Source organism: Eucalyptus grandis, chromosome 6 (genome assembly GCF_016545825.1).
Source record: "Eucalyptus grandis isolate ANBG69807.140 chromosome 6, ASM1654582v1, whole genome shotgun sequence".
NCBI lineage: Eukaryota > Viridiplantae > Streptophyta > Magnoliopsida > Myrtales > Myrtaceae > Eucalyptus > Eucalyptus grandis.
Window position 1 is genome coordinate 28,114,112 of NC_052617.1, and position 18,763 is coordinate 28,132,874.

Below are 18,763 nucleotides of genomic sequence, written 5' to 3' on the forward strand. Positions count from 1 at the left end.
TAGTGCCTCGTACCAAGCGCAGGATTAAGAATTAAGGTGGAGTGGCTGATTCGTGCGTACCAAACATGAGGTAAGAGCGAAAAAGCAAAAGACTAAAGAAACAGAGAAATGGCAATTAGAAAGGGGAGCCACATGGAGGTGATCTTTGGAGCAGGTAGTACCAGAAACACGGCCTCTCTAGCCTCATCTCTCTCCGAGTATATGCCATAGTGTGAGAAAGACAACTAGTTGACATGGTCATTGCAATCCACATTAGGAAACTGTGAGAGGATTTGGTACCAAGAGTGGTTGATTGTGATGAGCTTCACTTCCCTCCCTATAAGTAAGATCATCCTACAGGACACCCTCTTATCCGACCACTCCTTCAGACTCCTTGCTTTCATTCATAATCATGGTGGCTCTCTCCGAAGTAGTCTTTGCTCTTGTGGCCTCGGCTTTCCTGTTGTCCACACCTTCCACAGCTCACCCGGGCCTTGGCTTTGGTTGGGGTGGGGGCTCCAGCGGAAGTGGCGGGGGTCATGGCCTGTTTCCCGAATACTATCTTTACTCGTGCCCTCAAGTGAACGACATTGTTGTTTCGGTGCTGGAGCAAGCCATCGAAAGGGAACCGAGGATGGCAGCTTCCTTGCTCCGGCTTCATTTCCACGACTGCTTTGTGCAGGTTTGATTTTCACAAGTTTGTCAACCGGTTTTATGATTGCTTCAGAACTCGCGAAAAATATATTCACAACGGCAAGAAAGGTATCAAAGGGGATTGATGCAAAATGACGAGCTAAGAAAACTAACAGTAGTCGGGTGTTTTCCCTCTTCCAATGCAAGTCAGAGAGACTAAAGCATATGCCTACGTTACCTAAAGAAATGTCGGGTTGGATCCATTAGAGCTGCTTAGTGCCTGCAATGTAGGAGTAGCCGTTGCTTAACAAGCTATTTGTTGTAGGGATGTGATGCATCAGTTCTGCTGGACGATAGTGCGACCATAGCCAGCGAGAAGAGGTCGCTGCCTAATGCAAACTCCCTCAGGGGGTTTGAAGTGATAGATGAAATCAAGGCCAAGTTGGAAGAAGTGTGCCCTGGTGTCGTGTCTTGTGCAGATATTGTCGCCCTTGCAGCGCGTGGATCTACCGTTCTGGTACGTTAGATACTCCTTTTGTATTCCTCACTCTTGTTGAATGCTTAAATGTCAAGATCAAAACCGTGAGTCACTTCCACATAAAATCCCCAGTTTAGACTTACCAAAGGTGTCCATATTCGAACATGTAAGACCGCCAAGACCATCAGAAAGTGACATTTCTTCTGTAGTTTTACTTCCTTAGATTGACTAACAATTTAGCTTCATTTTTTTTTTTTTTTTCGGTTGAGATTTAACAGAGCGGTGGACCAGATTGGGAGCTTCCTCTTGGAAGGGGGGACTCTAGAACAGCAAGTCTTACGGGCTCTAATAACAATATCCCCCCTCCAAACTCCACAATCCAAAATCTCATCACACTCTTCCAGCGCCAAGGCCTAAATGAAGCCGATCTCGTCGCTCTCTCAGGTACCACCCATTATTCAGCACTGAAAAATCATTAGGTGGGCTCTCTGTGTCACCAATTTTCTAAATTAATGTTGATTACAGCAAGGCAAAAACATGAAAACTGATTTCTGTTACTGATTTCTTTCCTTTTCATAATAAGATTCTGTCAGTGTAACATATTGCGAATTTTATCGTCGGTATCTGCAGGAGGGCACACGATTGGGGTGGCGAGGTGTACAAGCTTCAAGCAGAGGCTGTACAACCAGAATGGGAACAACCAACCCAATGCGACTCTTGAGAGGACCTACTACCAGGATCTGAAAACAGTTTGCCCTCAGTCGGGTGGTGACAACAATATCTCTCCCCTGGACATTGCTTCCCCGGTCAAGTTTGACAACTCCTACTTCAAGCTTATATTATGGGGCAAAGGCCTTCTCAATTCAGATGAAGTGCTCTTAACCGGAAAAGTGGGGAAGACTATGAATCTGGTCAAAGCCTATGCAGAAGACGAGAGCCTCTTCCTCCAGCAGTTTGCCAAGTCCATGATCAAGATGGGTAACATCAGTCCTCTCATTGGGTTTAATGGCGAAGTGAGAAAGAATTGTCGCCATGTTAATTAGTCAAATAGAAAGTTCAGTTTATCTAATGTGGGGGATTCTGCTTGGGATGGTGATTTATGTTTTCCAGAAAAGTTGAGCCTAAATTGTGGATGTGGTACTACTAATGCCAGCTTTATGAATGAAAAGCTTGAGTAATGCAGATATCAACATTTCTACCGTCATAAGATTTTTTTATAATAGTGAAAATGCATGTGGATCCTCTTTAATGTAAAATTCAGGCATTGAAGACAATGAAGGAATTCAGTTCATCCACCAACACACAGTTTATCCAATCTAACCGCCAAAGAATTGTCCTAAGCCAATTGATTATACATGTGCCAGAAATTTTTTTGACCACCCTTGAATTCATGAAAGAATCCACAAACTTTTGGTCCTTTAAAATCTTTTACACTATCCTACCTCTCACGTTGCAGTTTGTCCTTGCACTATACAGGGTTCAAGCAGTCTTTTTAGAAGCGGTTCTCTTCGTGAGCTTGTACTTCACCATTCTGGCAATTTTGTAAAACCAGAAAGCACTGACCAGCTGCAACCCCAGTGCCATAGCCTGAGAAGCCAAAGACCAGATGAACCCATGAATATAACAAGAGAAGTGTGTTGGGTGCCAGTTCGACCGTAACTGTGGACATCTTAATTTTGGCAATCACCTTGATTATGAAAGGGTTGTCGGCAGATAGGGTCTTGAAGGTGAGGTAAGGCCCGCCCACCATCCTCGCTATCGAGAAAATGACCGCAAAGGCAATCTGTTTGTCCATGAGGCACAAATAATCATCTTCATCAGTTCCTCAATTTCAAGCCAAAGCCGTAAATTTTTGCTTCTATTGCAATGCGAAACAGCTTGTCGTTGTGATTCAGGACAATGAAAAAGACTTACATCGGCCACCAAATTGAGGTCGGTGTCCCTATAACCAAGCTCCTTTAGAAGCTCTCTCATGTGGAGAAATGGACTGGACAGCTCTGTTATCCACAGGGCAGCCACCAGCTCTGATCCACACTGGCATATCATAGCACAAGAATGACATACATGCATATTAGCACTATGGTAGCAATTTAACAAAGAAAGCATGTTTGTGTAATCTAGATTGAAGTTAATGTCCCTGTTATCAAGCAATAGCAGCGGACAGATTTTGTTCTCAAGGGCATAGTACCAAGTAAGCCCCAGCAAGACTACATCATGGCCTATGATGGTGAGTAAATGGGATAAATCTGTACTTCCTGAAGTATATCCAAATGAAAGATTGCATTTTTCGAATGATTCTTTACCAATACAGTCACTGTCCCAGATTTCCGGTATTGTTACATTAAGCGTACTTTGTCCTTGTTACTTCAAATAAGAAATCCTCTGCATTCATCTAGGATCATTTTGAGAAGGATTTGTCCAGATCATTGAAAAACCTTTTTCTTCCGGTTCCTAAATCATATTAATATGGGGCGACTTCAGGCCAAACATAACAACCACGACAAGAAAGATACTTCCGGTGTTGATTTCTTTCCTACTTTCCCATGAATCAAACAGATGACCCTGATTGTCACCCTCATAATTTGCACAATAAGAAACTCCTCTACAAGAACGGAATAGCAAACATAAATAAGGGTGTGTTTGTATCGCGAAAAATGAATGATTTAGAAAATATCTTTTTAAAAGTGACTTGCTTGTATCATCTATAAAAATGAATGAAATAGAAATATTTTTACTATCCACAATAACGTTTAGACATAAATAATTATTGATGATGAAAAAAATTTTAATGACTAATTATTTTAAGCGATATAAGCAATCATGTTAACAAAAATAGTTTTCAAAAATTCAAAGATTAGTACCTTCTGATAAACCAAGCCTGCACTGATTCCGGTAATACTGACCAAATGGTGAATCACATTGTCAACATTCACTCTCTTGTCGTCGAACAGGCCACACCCCAAGTCGTAGATCAGATACGATAGAGTCACGGCCAATGCTTGCGCCTGTCCCGCAGACATCCAAAAAAATAAAAAATAAAATAAACCCACCATTGCAGAACTTATAACGGTAAGGCAATTCAGCAACTTCACGAGCAACCAATTCATAGAAAAGCACATCAAAATGTACATAACGTAATCAAGTCTTCAACCTCTTTCAATTGATGCGAATCTAGTTCTGGACCTTTTCGTATAGAGCGTAACCAAGCCTTCCGTCAACACAGCTCCAGTTTTTACATGTAGCGCCAAGGCTGTCACTCGGGCTAATGGCACTTTCAAGAATATTATTAACTAAGTGATTCGCTGAAGAAGGAGCCAGCGACTGTGTACCTGGCGGGGAGACGGTTTGGAGGCCAAAGGAGAGATGGGGGACATCCAGTCTTGGACCGAGAGAGATGCCAAAATTACAGCCAGAGTCGCGTGAAGGGTCGACACCGTCCGGTTGCAGAACTCGAACGAGCGTTTCGGGAAGCTCTTCCTCAACATGAGAAACGCCATCGTCCACGAAACGACTCCACCTACAATCAAATTCACAACCTGCTCTTCCATTTGTTCTTGTTTATCTTTTCTGGCCTCCTCTCTCTTCTTCTTTCGGTCAATTTGAAGAAGTGTCAGAAGAAGATGGTGGGAATTTCAGGAAGGAGATAAATGGTTTTGATGGGAAAGGAGTGAACTTTTCTTTCTCACCCTGCAATGATGGAGAGAGAACAAGGGAGAGAGAATGGCGAGGAAGAACAAGAAGATGTTTGGTTTCTCAGAACTCCCTCAGAACAAGTTGGAGATATCAGCAAAGTGAAATTGCACTGTTCAACTGTCCAGGACTAAATAATTTTGATAGGTGAGGTAGGTTGGCTTCTCTTCAATGCGATTGGCCAAACACCAAACGGCTAACTTCACACCTGTATAATTCATTGCACATCGGGTCGTCGTTGCCTGTATAACACCACAAACTTGTATCTAGAGAGAATTGCCTAAAATTGATGTTACAGCATCGAGGATCTTGTTAAGGAATAATTCTTGTGTGGACCCAGTTTTACAGATCGATTGAATGGGACTCATGTGATGGTCGTGAATCATTCGATTCACTAGATCCAAGTCAAGACAAAGAATTTCGCCTGATCGAGCGAAGTTAATATTCTTTATTATGAAGACCAAAAACAAGACAAGAAGGGCAAAACTTTCATACAGACAGTTCAAAATTTCTTTTAGAGAAGCGAGCTTGAGATCAAGACGCGCGTTCGTGTGAGTTGTTCATAAATATCAATATGGACAAGCGTATTGATCTCGAACCTGCTTGTGTAAGCGGTGTTTGTTAGATAGCCTCTCACTTTCACCGTCAGAATTCAATGAGTTAATTCAGAGTTTTACAAGAATGGGGAAACATGGCAGGTTGAGTGCAAGTTTAGTATTTTTGGTTTCCTTTAGTGTTAGACAACTGAATAAAATAATTTGGAGGTGACATGAGACGTGTTTTGTGGGTTTTCCTGTCTTTTCTTATGATATTTCGTGATCTTATGCATTTAGTTTTTAGCAATGAACAAGTATGGTTGCCTTGCTGTTGGTTGTTCCCTCACAAAAGAAAAAAGACGGATTAAATAGGATTAAGAACAATGCAAACGCCAGAACTTTTATGACACGCTCATTTAAGGGTCATAATTTTTTTTTCTCACTTAATTGTTACAAAATTGAAAAATCAATTACTTGAATGCCATTAATGATTTGCGTCGCCAAAAAATCATACGTGCATGCTGATCGTCCTATTTGATTTCATTTGTGCTAATGTGAATAATTTTTAAATATTTTAAATATTTTTTATTTGTTTTTTGAATTTCTCTTTTATTTTATTTTTCCTTTTTTTTGCCCTTTTTAAGGGCTGGCGAGGGGTCATTGTTGACCCTTGCCAGCCCTATAAAAAGAAGGAAAAGGAAAAAAAAAAACCTTAAAAAAGTCAAAAGTAGAAAAAATCAAATTTTCAAATTATTTTTCTGATTTTTATTTTTATTTTTTCTATTCCTTCCACCCCTCTTTTTAAAGGTCGGCGAGGGGTCGCCAGTGACCCCTACCGGCCCTTAAAAAAGAAGGAAAAGAAAAAAAAATTCAAAATTAAAAAAAAAATTGAATAATCCCACTTTGGATAAGAAATTAATAAAAAAAAATCTGCGTAGGATAATTTGCCGGAAATAACACTCAAATGATCGATTTTGCTTCAATATGATATTTAACTAAGCGAAAAAAAATTGTGACGCTCAAATGAGCGCCGTATAAAAGTTATGGTACTTACGCGATTTCTGATAGGAGATTATTACCCCCATCACATCACATGCTAGAAACTTTCAAAACATGGAATATGGTATGTGCCACGACATATTATCTTAGGACCGTTAAGAAAACTTTTGACTTTGGATCCGCAGGTTGACAAATATTGGAGTTTCCATATGTTTAAAATGTTATGGGGTGCAATGAAGTTTGGAACTCAAATATGTGCTCTTTAATGGTACATAGCCAGTTTTACGTGTTTTAACGTCTTATATAGTTAATCCATTGTGTTAATCTGATTGATTAAGCTCTTGGGGAAAATCGTATAAGATGGTATCATACCATTGACCGAGAGTTTAAATTCTACTCTCCCTTTTGGTGTCATTCTATCCAGTTGATGTGATCAATTCTACAATTGGTTTTTTTTTTTTTTGATATTTAGAATCTGGCCTGGCACATCTTACGAGTGCTCACGGCCGCTGCCGGCCTGACCGGCTCAACGGAGACCACCAACTATACCTGGAGGGAGGTTAGCACGGGACTCTACCACCATGGCCCCCCACTTAAGACACGTTAGCAACGTGGAGGTTCGAATCTGTGACCTCAGCGATGAGGAGCAAGGCCCTTACCAGCGCAGCTTCTCACCAGTAGGTATTCTATAGTCGGGTTTCATGTCTGAGATCTATCTTAATGTCATATGGAGTGCTAATAAGTATGTCATGATACATTGTAGCTCCTTATTGGTTTGTTGAAGGTGAAAATAATAAAAGGGTACTAATTTAACCATCATAGATATGCTATCAAGTGATACTTATGTAGTCATGAATCTCGGCCAGTAGGTTAGCTGCTGTCTCTGTTTTGGCTCATGACACAATAGTTCACGCCTAGAATATCCTTATCCTGTGTGAATTACATACAGCAATAGATCATTTTTTTAATTATCTCTTTTAATCATGGTTTAAATCTTAATCGCATGCGGTAGTGGCAGATACATTTGTTTGACTGCCTGTTAGGTTTTGGTACTTACGTATGCTTCTTTGTATAAGCTTGTTCTGCTTTTGAGTTTAGGTTTTTTTATGGCATGAGGTTATGGCAACGAGTAAATTCTCTCAAACTATTGTAATCAAGAGCTACTTGAATTTAATTTGTTAAAATTATGTCACGAGTTTTTCACTGGAAAAGAAGAAATATAAAAATAAAATTGAGCAAAGTTTCTTCTTCATTTTGCAAAACCTACAGAAGCCGAAAGTTTATTACGTGGGCCCAAGTCTGCACGCGCAAGAAGCTAGGGACGCAAAGAAGCCAATAAGTGGGCCCGGGTCTCTGTTTCTTTATTTCCATATTTCCACTGCCAAAATCTTTCTTTTCTTTGGCGTGAAGTCCTCTGAACGTGAAGAATTGCAAAAGGTGGGGCCCAAGGTCAAACCTTTGACCTTGGGCACACGCACACGTATAAAAGAAGAAACGGAACTTTTGTAGGTTTGAGCCGCCGAAGCCCTATGTACAATCAGCGAGAAGCCGCACGCTGCTGAGAGAGAGGAGCTGCATGAGAAAAGCTTGAGAATCTTTTCTTTTGGCGTACGACTTGAACGCGGTAATTTGTGTCGTGAGTTTATATTCAAGCGAGTTGTTATTTATACACTTAGGATTTTGGGTTAAATCTAGGTGTGGGAAATATTTGAGCGATTGTAAACTCTAATTCTCCGATTTTAGTGGATTATTTGTTGCTGGTTCTCCCCGTGGATATAGGTACGGATACTCAAACCGAATCACGTAAATTTCTGATATTCTTATTTTTCTCATTTATTTCTTTGGTGATTTCGCATTGACATAAATTGCAAGATCCTGTCGTTTTCGCGTATTATTATATCCTAACAATTGGTATCGGAGCTTGGGGTTGGATTTCTTGATTGTGATTTGGGGCTTTTGCTTGTCTGATTATTATCTGGAAATTATGTTATTGCAATTATGTTTGAGAGGAAATCTGAGATTGAGAAGTTTGATGGGAGAAATAATTTTGTGTTATGGAGCATCAAGATGCAGGCTTTATTGACAACACAAGGTTTGGCCAATGTACTAGATTGTGAAGATGAGTTGCCGATTATAATGAAAACCTCATAGAGGGTAGAGTTTATGCAAAAAGCAAAGAGCATAATCCTGTTAAATTTGTCGGATTAAGCCTGTTAAATTTGTCGGATGAGGCCTTACTAGAGGTTATTGAGGAGAAGGATGCCACAGTATTATGGGCAAAACTTCAAGCACTCTATGTGAAGAAATGTTTGAACAATCGCTTGTATATGTTGAAGAAGATGTTTCAATTTAGATATACTGAAGGTACGTCTATCAGAACCCACCTAGATGAATTTAATAAACTCATGTTGGATCTGAAGAACATCGGTAAGATACTTGATGATGAAGAACATGGCATGATATTGTTAGCCTCTTTATCAAAGTCATGGGAGCACTTTACTGATTCACTATTGCGAGGTATACTACTATTACCTCAGATGAGGTAAAGTCTGCCTTATTCTCTAAGGAGTGGCAGCAAAAGTTGCGAGATAACGGTCTGGCGAAAGGAGCAGCGTAAGCACTGATGATTCGGGGTAGAGAACAACATCGAGAGCCTAGTAGCAGCAGAGGTAAAAGTAGATCGAAATCACGCAATAGAAAGTCCAAGGGACGCGTGAAGTGCTTTGAGTGTCACGAAGAGGGGCACATCAGGAGAGATTGTCCAAAATGGAGAAATAAAGTTAATAAGCAAAAACAAGCAGTGTGGCAAACATTGCTGATGGGAGCAATAGGGATACGGAAGTTGTCTTATGTGTGATTGCTACTTCGTCAGGAGACGAATGGGTGCTAGATTCGGGGTGTTTTTTTTATCACATGACGCCTCATAAGAACCGGTTTACTAGTTACCAAGTTGCATATGGTTATGGTTCTTTTGGGGAATAATGCAGTCTATAAGGCTGTGGGGATAGGGACAATTCGGATCTGGATGCACGATGGGGTGGTGCGCACATTGACAGATGTGAGGCATGTACCAGAGCTCAAGAAGAACCTTATTTCTCTTGGGACACTTGATGACATCGGGTGTAGGTACACTGCTGAAGGTGGAGTACTAAAAATCTCTCAAGGTGTTATGACAGTGATGAAGGGGAAGAAAGTAAATATTCTCTATCATCTATTGGGAGAGACCGTGACCGGAACTGCTGCAGTTCCATCGGGTGAGTCAGATTCTAACTTGACTCAATTATGGCATATGCGTTTAGGGCACATGAGTGAGGCAAGTATGCCGATGCTGAGTGAAAAGGGGTTGTTGAAGGGTCAGAAGACAGGGAAGCTGAACTTATGTGAGCATTGCATCTATAGGAAGCAACATCGAGTTAAGTTTACTACAACTATTCACTCGACCAAACGACCAGTTGAATACATTCACTCAGACGTTTGGGGCCCGTCTTCGGTTCCTTCGAAAGGAGGTGCCCATATATGCTGACTTTTATCAACGATTATTCGAGGAAGGTATGGGTTTACTTTCTGAAGCACAAATATGATGTGTTTGATCGGTTCAAGAAATTTAAGACATTGATTGAGAAACAGTCAGATAAGCAGATCAAGTGCCTAAGAACCGATAATGGCATGGAGTTTTGTGGTAAAGATTTTACTGAGTTCTGCGAGAAAGAAGGTATTGTAAGACACCGCACAGTACTTGGGTCACCACAGCAGAATGGCATGGCAGAACGGAAGAATAGAACTTTGTTTGAGCGAGCTCGATGCATGCTTTCGCATGCAGGACTTGGCAATGAATTTTGGGCTGAAGCGGATGTCCTGTATGCTCATGCAAGTGAATATGTCATGTTTACATGGGGTGAAATCGATTTCCATCATCTACTATCGAGTGGAAAACTCCCGAGGAAGTATGGTCATAAGTGAGGTGGGGAAACCGGAGACCTCAAATGATTATTCCGGATTACGTATATTCGGATGTCATGAGAACAACTAACAAGAGAGAGAAGACAAATTAAATCCCGTATGCTCATGCAAGTGATGGTAAGCTTGAGCTGAGGGCTAGTCAAGGTACCTAAGAGTCGAAAGATTGTCGAAAGTAAATGGGTCTTCAAATGGAAAGAGGGCATTCTTGGTGTCGAGGTAGCGAGGTATAAGGCGAGACTTGTGGCGAAGGGGTATACACAGCGTGAGGGCATTGACTACAATGAGGTGTTCTCTCCTATGGTAAGACATACTTCTATTTGTATTTTACTTGCCTTAGTTGTTTCACAGGATCTCGAGTTATAGCAGCTAGATGTGAAAACTACGTTTCTTCACGGTGAATTGGAGGAGCAGATTTACATGAGGCAACCGGAGGGATTTGCTATTCCGGGTAAGGAAGATCATATTTGCTTGTTAAAGAAATATTTGTATGGGCTGAAACAGTCTCCTAGACAGTGGTATAAACGTTTTGATGCTTTCATGGCTAGTCAAGACTACTTCAAAAGTCAGATGGATAGCTGCGTTTGCTATAGGAGATTAGATTATGGTTGTTTGATTTATTTATTCTTATATGTTGATGATATGCTAATATCAGTTAAGAATATGTTTGATATTGATGTGCTGAAGAGACAGTTAAATGCTGAATTTGAGATGAAAGATTTAAGTGCAGCAAAGAAAATTTTGGGTATGGAGATTTTGCATGACAGGGTTGTAGAAGTTTTACGTCTGTCTCAAAAGAAATATATTGAGAAGATTGTGACACGCTTTAATATGCAGTCGGCAAAATCTATAAGTACACCTTTAGCGAAACACTTTAAACTTTCAGATAAATTATCACCGTAGACTGAGGAGGAGGAGGAGCATATGTCCTGTATTCCTTATTCTAGTGCCGTGGGTAGTATTATGTATGCTACGGTGTGTACTAGGCCTGATATTTCACAAGTTGTGAGCTTGGTTAGTCGCTATATGAAGCGTTCTGGTAAAACTCATTGGGAAGCTGTGAAGTGGATCCTCAGATATTTGAAGGGGACAACAGACATGGGTATAGTATACCGAAGGGACAGCAATGGCAGTGAGATCACTGGTTTTGTGGATTCGAATCACGCCGATGACTTGGATAATTGCAGATCTTTAGCAGGATACGTATTTACACTAGCAGGTGGTGTAGTTAGTTGGAAAGCGTCCTTATAGGATCACATTACTTTGTCTTTGACTGAGGCAGAGTACATGGCACTAACCTTTGTAGCGAAAGAGGCGATATGGTTACAAAAGTTTGCTTTCGGACTTTGGGTTAGAACAGAAAAGTGTGGATATACACTGTGATAACCAAGGTGTGATATATTTGGCGTATAATCCAGTTTATCAAGAGCGAACGAAGCATATCTCCGACAAACATGATGACTAAATCTGTTCTTTTGGCGAAGCTCAAGTTCTGCTTGGGCTCTATTGGCGTCTGTGGAGAGTGAGTGCCCGTTGGGGCGTTGGGAGAGCAATATGGATGATGAGCACTATAACTTGGCTTTAAATATCGAGCCTAATGTGGAGAATAATTTTTCACTTGGAAAAGAAGAAATATAAAAATAAAATTGAGCAAAGTTTCTTCTTCATTTTGCGGAACCTGCATAAGCCGAAAGTTTATTACGTGGGCCCAAGTCTGCACGCGTAAGAAGCCAGGGACGCAAAGAAGCCAATAAGTGGGCCCAGGTCTCTGTTTCTTTATTTCCATATTTCCACTGCCAAAATCTTTCTTTGGCGTGAAGTCCTCTGAACGTGAAGAATTGCAGAAGGTGGGGCCCAAGGTCAAACCTTTGACCTTGGGCACACGCACACGTATAAAAGAAGAAACGGAACTTTTGTAGGTTTGAGCCGCCGAAGCCCTACGTACAATCAGCGAGAAGCCGCACGCCGCTGAGAGAGAGGAGCTGCATGAGAAAGCTTGAGAATCTTTTCTTTTGGCGCACGACTTGAACGCGGTAATTTGTGCCGTCAGTTTATACCAAGCGAGTTGTTATTTATACACTTAGGTTTGGGGTTAAATTTAGGTGTGGGAAATACTTGAGCGATTGAGCAATTATAAACTCTGATTTTCCGATTTTAGTAGATTATTTGTTGCTGGCTCTCTGTGTGAATGTAGGTACCGTTACTCGGACCGAACCACTGGTGTTCTTATTTTTCTCTTTTATTTCTTTGGTGATTTCGCGTTGACGTAAATTGCACGCGTATTATTATATCCCTAACAAGTTTGGTATCAGGACCTCACGCTCTCTGTTACTTAGGATTTTGGGCCTCTAAAGTGGGTAAGTTTTCTTTTAACCTTATTCTTTTTGGTAATAGAACAATCATGAAGCAAATCCTTGACAAGAGGAGTCTAGTTGGTCATCCCAATACCTTCAGAATAATAAGAGCTAAGTTCTCTCTTTGTCGGGTTTTGATATTTGTTTCAATTGGCAGCGCATTTGTATTACCAGCGCTTGCTTTCGTTAGCACAAACTCCAGCCATGCCATCGCACATCGAACATGGAGTGTTTGCCCCCGTTCTCAGCTAAAGTAGTTGATGAATTCGACCTGTGATTAAAATCGTTTCCTTTGCTAATTCCTCGTGGCATCCAGGTGGTGTTTCTTTCTCTCTTTAAACTGACTCGAACTCAATTTCGCTCTCTTGCTCGTGTTTCATGAATTGATCAATTCGAATGGTAGATTTTCTGTCCCGTTTTGAATGTTTTATGTGTCAGTGACCTTGGCCGATTTTTTCACGCGAATGTAACTAGAAAATTATACAAGAGAGATTTTGATTTCCTTTTGTTACTGTATTATCCTGTTCGTGTATTTTCTAAAATGATTGGGAGAAGCAATGTGAAGACGTATTTTGCCGTGTGTGTGAATTAGTTCGGGCTTATATTCCCCCAGCAGAGCCGAAGGAAGTACAGGCCCGTGGTGGCTCACGACCGGGCAGTCCTCGAGATGTTGTCCATGGATCCCGGATCTTCCTCTATGTTGAGAAGTGAGCTTCAAAGTGCAGAAATTGGAAATAGGATGAGTAGCTTAGCTTCGTGTCGATGCATGGATTTGCGAAGTATATTGGTGTTTATTAGAATCTTCATTTGCGAAATTGGAGTTCGACACGAGCACAATTTATCCTGTTCTTGTTGTCTGAGTTTCACTCCTGCACCACATTTATCCTAAATAAGGTGAATTTAGTCTTTTGCGGGGTATCTATACCCAAACAACATGCATAAGAATGGAAATTAACTATCTTAAAGAATAATGAAACACCAAATAATATCCCTAATATCTAATAGTATCTCTAATAATATTTCTAATAGGGAAATTTATAAGCTCCATATGTCGTGGTATATTTATTTTATATGTATTGAGCTGATGAGAAACAATAAAGATCATGAAATTTTTATTGCTCATGCATACTCTTTTTCACACTAGTATCTTTGAATGATTGACGTTTTAAGAACTCGTGACAAAACTGATTGTACTGATTAACATATCTGCTGTATGTGGGTAATGCATGTCAATTAAGTTACTGCATATTGTACATGAACTCATCTGGTCACTTGTTAATGTCTATCGAGTTATATATTTTTTATGGTAAGGGAGTATGGCAATATTAATGCAGAGCAATAGTATCTACTGTTGAATTTTTAGATATTTGGTTATCTGGTTTGACTCAATTAATAGGCCACTGGTTGATTACAATGATAATTTGTTATTTCAAAATTGGCTAATAAATCAGTTGTTGGCCTTGGAGTCATGTTTTGCCATATGAAACTCATGAGCAACGAGCTTGTCAATCTGGAGTACCCTGTATTGCTATTGATATTAACTTGTGAAGGATCCTTTGGATCGGCATTCTTTTGATGTAGTTATAATAATCAATAATCGGGGTGCACAAAAGATGATTGCTTCTATGTTATGAGAAGTTTCTCGTCTTGCTATGATCGTTGATCTCATTAGAATCTGTCAAAACAGGTTCGATATATATATATATATATATATATATATATATATATATATATATATATATATATGTATGATTAATTTTTATTAATGAATAAAGCAATATAATTAGCATGATATGTGATTTTGGTGATATGTTGCCCCTATCACTAAAGTTAAAATCACATGTATATGGTGTATGTGAGGAGTAAAGTTTATATCCATGGTATGAGAGAATTTCAATGATTCAATTGAGTAGTGACCGCCAAAGTGGCACGCTTGATTGGGTTTGAGAAATTTCGGTCTCGTATGATGATTGTGATGTCTCCTGATCTAATGCGTGGTCATACTCCCAAAGGAGGTGATTGTGTATTGGTTCATGGAGGGATACATGATAGTGTGGTGGAGGAGTGACCGATCCTAATGGTTCATATGCCCAAAGGTGATGAATTCACGAAGATTGGAATATATTCTCATAACCCTTATCATGTGGGGAGTATACAACTGCATGTCATGTATTCTGCCCAAAGGTGATTATATGATTATGCATGTAACTCTCGGATGTGTACTTGTACGTCAAGTTACACAAGTACTCACATGATGCTAATTATATATATTGCTTGGTTTTCAGTCACATTTTTTGTGATTAATAATTCCACTATTATTGAGGTTTTTACTGCTTCAAATTTTAAGTTATGGACATATGAATTGTTACTTGAGAAATAAGCAATTGAATTTGCTTACTGTCCATGAAGCGTTCCAATCTAGAACACTTGAAAAGAGGTTTGCCTGCGGACTGCACTGCTATAAGATGATGGAAGCCTTAATTGCTTGAAATTATGTATTGTCTGATATTGAAATTAGGACACATCTGCAAAAATTGTGTTTAAGTCCTAATGACATATACATCTCGTAAATGTCTTAAAAGGTTGTCAGGTTTAACAGTGGCTATGAGTATTTTGGCAAGTATGACAATGCGAAATAACTTAAAGGGTCATTTGTCAAATACTTGGTAGATTCTGGGGTGGTAATTTAATTAATATACCTGAAAATTCTGACAAAAAGATTTGGTCAAAAGGCATAAATGCACCATATTGAACGTGGTGATGAGTATGATTAGTAAGACTAATTTATCTGGTCTTTTGTGGGCTGATATTATGAAAGCAATTTTTTCATATACAAAATGGGTATTGATTTTATGACTTTAAAGAAGATACAAGAATTATAGAATCACATACTCTAAAGTTTCTAAATATTGATGTAATGACATATTTATAAATGTCGTTTCTTATTCTCAATCAAGTATGTGATTAAATGCCATAAAAGGCGATATACAATCTATGAAACATCATAGTGTTTGGAAACTAACTTACTTGCCTAAAGATTACAAGTTCATTAGTTGCAAATTGGCGTACAAAATTAAAAGAATTTCAAAGAAAGATTGTGGAATTTAAAGCCAAATTAGTAACTAAAGTTTTCACTTTGAAAGATGGGTGAATTGTTTATATTGAAGAAATAACTATTTCTTTAAAAGATTCTTTCAGAGTGAATGTGGCATTAATAATTTATTTTGATATAAAGTTACGCCAAATAGATACAAAATCTATATTGTGCAACTGGATGATTTTGCAGCAAATTCAAGTAAACTTGTGTGTAGACTGAAAAGTTCTAATTCATGGTCTTAAGCAAGTTTCCAGACAATATTATTAAATTTTCATAGTGTTGTTACTTTGTTCAATATTGTTTATATTGAAGAAATAACTATTTCTTTAAAAGATTCTTTCAGAGTGAATGTGGCATTAATAATTTATTTTGATATAAAGTTACGCCAAATAGATACAAAATCTATATTGTGCAACTGGATGATTTTGCAGCAGATTCAAGTAAACTTGTGTGTAGACTGAAAAGTTCTAATTCATGGTCTTAAGCAAGTTTCCAGACAATATTATTAAAGTTTCATAGTGTTGTTATTTTGTTCAATTTGGAACAAAGTAATTCAATATACTGCAAGGTCAGTGGAAGGAAATTTATTTTTTCTCATACTTTATGTACATGATATTTTGCTTACAAGTTGTGACCTTGAGACAATATTGAGGTCTGTAAGGATTGTTTTTGCCATATTATATTAGATTTTCTCGGAGGACATTTGGTGATTGTATATTGGAAATATTCAATATACATCATTGCAAGCTAGGAATTGCTCCTGTTGTTAAGGGTGATGGACTAAATCTATCACATTGTCCTTATTTAGATATTGAGAAAATCTAATTAAATAGTGTATCTTGTGTCAGTGCACTTAAAAGTATAATGTATGCTCGAATTTGCACTAGACTAAATGTTGTCTTTGTGACGGGACTTCTAGGCAGATATTGGTCAAATCTAGGACATGATCACTAGGTTGCTGTCAAGAAGGTTTTAAGGTACTTAAAGAAGACAAGAGATTATATGCTAATTTATAGACATGTTCAATTCTTGCAGTTAGTAGAGTATTTAGATGTAAATTTTGCTGGCTGTTCTGATGACATGCAATCAATAACGGAATACAGATTTATGTTAGTAGGAAGTGCAGTAAATAAAGTTCTTTATTATCTTCTACTATGTATGCAGTGTTAGTAACATTCTTTTAGGTTGTTACTTGGGCTATTAAGCTCCAAAACCTCATGACGGAATTGATCGTTTTAACTTGATGGATAGACCCATACGGTTGTATTGAGATAACAAATTTGTAGTATTATTTATTTACTATAGAGGTTTCAAGGGGTCTAAATATATGGTGGTCAGATATTTTTGACCATAAAGAAACTGTACAGAAAGGTGACTTATAATATAACATATTTTCACAGATAATGTGGTTGCAGATCCACTAACTAAAGGCCTACGTCCATGTATATTTTAGTAACATATCGTTAACATGGGCCTAGGAGTATCTTCGGATTTGTTGTTTAGTGGGAGCTATTTTGGCTTTACTCGATAAAGTTCACATCGTGGTTCGTTACACTTAGTAACGGTTTGATATGTATCAACTTTTGCATTCAATAAAATATTTTGAATGTGTTGTTATTATGTTGAATACATATTGATAAAGTCTCAAGGGATTGTATAGACCTTGAGTGAAGGCTAGGGACATCCGGGCATCCGGTTATTAGCCTTGTGCATATGTCTTGTGATACATAAAGAAATGTTAACCATAAGGACAAGACATATGTGGGTTCATTGGAACCATAAAGCATTCTCTAGTGGCACAAGTTTTTTGTGACACCTAAGGTAAGAGAATGGTGACTGACAAATGGGATCTCTCTATGAGAGATGTTATCCATTTGCCACACTACCATATTGAATCCATACCAATAAAGTTGAGAGCACTCGTGACCATGGAAGGCTCTATGTGTATACATGCAGTTATCGCCATGATTCAGTGTTTAAAACTTATATACTTCATCTGTACATTGTCTTTCTTGTTAAGCACTTCGTTGTTGTCCCTGGTATTGTCATGATTAACCCTCTCTTAGTGTTTCCATAATTTTTTCTAGCCTCGATGTTTTACACGAGCAGACTGTAAACGCATATGTATCCTTGAAGCGACCAGAGGAGCTTGTGTTAGCTGAGGAAAGAATTCTTTTGCCTTGCCCACCTCTTGATTCCAGACTACCAGCGATAACCATCAAGAATGGAAACTTTTCCTGTGATGCGAAGTTCTCGTTTTTAACTTGAAGTTCCTATGTATGCATGCATATGAGTACAAGCATCGCTTTTATAACAACTGGTCTTTGCAGATGACAGAACTGTGCGCGTGCAAATGTTGGGGTACTATTGAGCAAAGCACTCTGTGCTCTGAGCCTTGGATATGCAGTTTTTACTCCATATTGATTAGCTGTGTGCTGGATAGAGCAAACATATAGATAAATTGAAAGAAATGATTATAGAAGAGGAGAAGATTTAATGAAAAAGAGCTGAGATCTGTCTTAATTATGAGTTGCATAACTATTTACAATTGTAAACTCTTTCATTTTATGGATATTCTTTTACATGCTCCCTCATAAGCATTCGTATCATGCTCCTTAAATAAGCAAGAGACTACCATCTGCTTGTCAATATGTACGTTAGGATGTTTTTATAGCCAGAGGCAATCTATAGCAAGTGGCAACTTCCCTTACCATGTACTCTGTAGCCTTTGTCTAGTGGAAAAGGCAAAATACTCTTGCAAATGCAATTTTGTCCATTTCTTTGCAATTGCTTATATACACCTCTGAAGTGCTTGATCTTGTAAAGACAAAGAGCCCATACTGTCGGATATAAACTTGGATGTTCCAGTAGGCAATTTCATTGCGAGTCTTGGTAGTAGTGGAGAAGGAAAGACTCAGCAATGCTTGGGGAGCTTCCTGCAATTGGAGATGCAAATGTAGTTATTAGAGGAATTGTTGCTGATGCTACTCAGGTTTCATGGATTTTCAATGCAACTGTGAGTACAAAAACTTTCCTAGTT

At 38.8% G+C, this 18,763-nt stretch overlaps 2 protein-coding genes across 2 annotated transcripts; one reads left to right on the forward strand and one right to left on the reverse strand.

Moving 5' to 3' along the window:
* The first annotated feature begins 338 nt into the window (after window positions 1-338).
* On the forward strand, window positions 339-2,290 carry LOC104448988 (peroxidase 9). Its single transcript, XM_010062966.3, has 4 exons — window positions 339-661; window positions 938-1,129; window positions 1,369-1,534; window positions 1,721-2,290. The coding sequence occupies exons 1-4, from the start codon at window positions 392-394 to the stop codon at window positions 2,131-2,133; spliced, it is 1,041 nt and encodes a 346-aa protein (XP_010061268.2). The 5' UTR covers window positions 339-391; the 3' UTR covers window positions 2,134-2,290.
* Window positions 2,291-2,329: 39 nt separating this feature from the next.
* On the reverse strand, window positions 2,330-4,967 carry LOC104448987 (TLC domain-containing protein 5). The gene is made up of 5 exons (XM_010062964.3): window positions 4,420-4,967; window positions 3,952-4,095; window positions 3,005-3,124; window positions 2,778-2,873; window positions 2,330-2,677 (listed from the first exon to the last, which is right to left on the reverse strand). Exons 1-5 carry the CDS (start codon window positions 4,636-4,638, stop codon window positions 2,570-2,572), a joined length of 687 nt encoding a protein of 228 aa, XP_010061266.1. The 5' UTR covers window positions 4,639-4,967; the 3' UTR covers window positions 2,330-2,569.
* Between the last annotated feature and the right edge of the window lie 13,796 nt (window positions 4,968-18,763).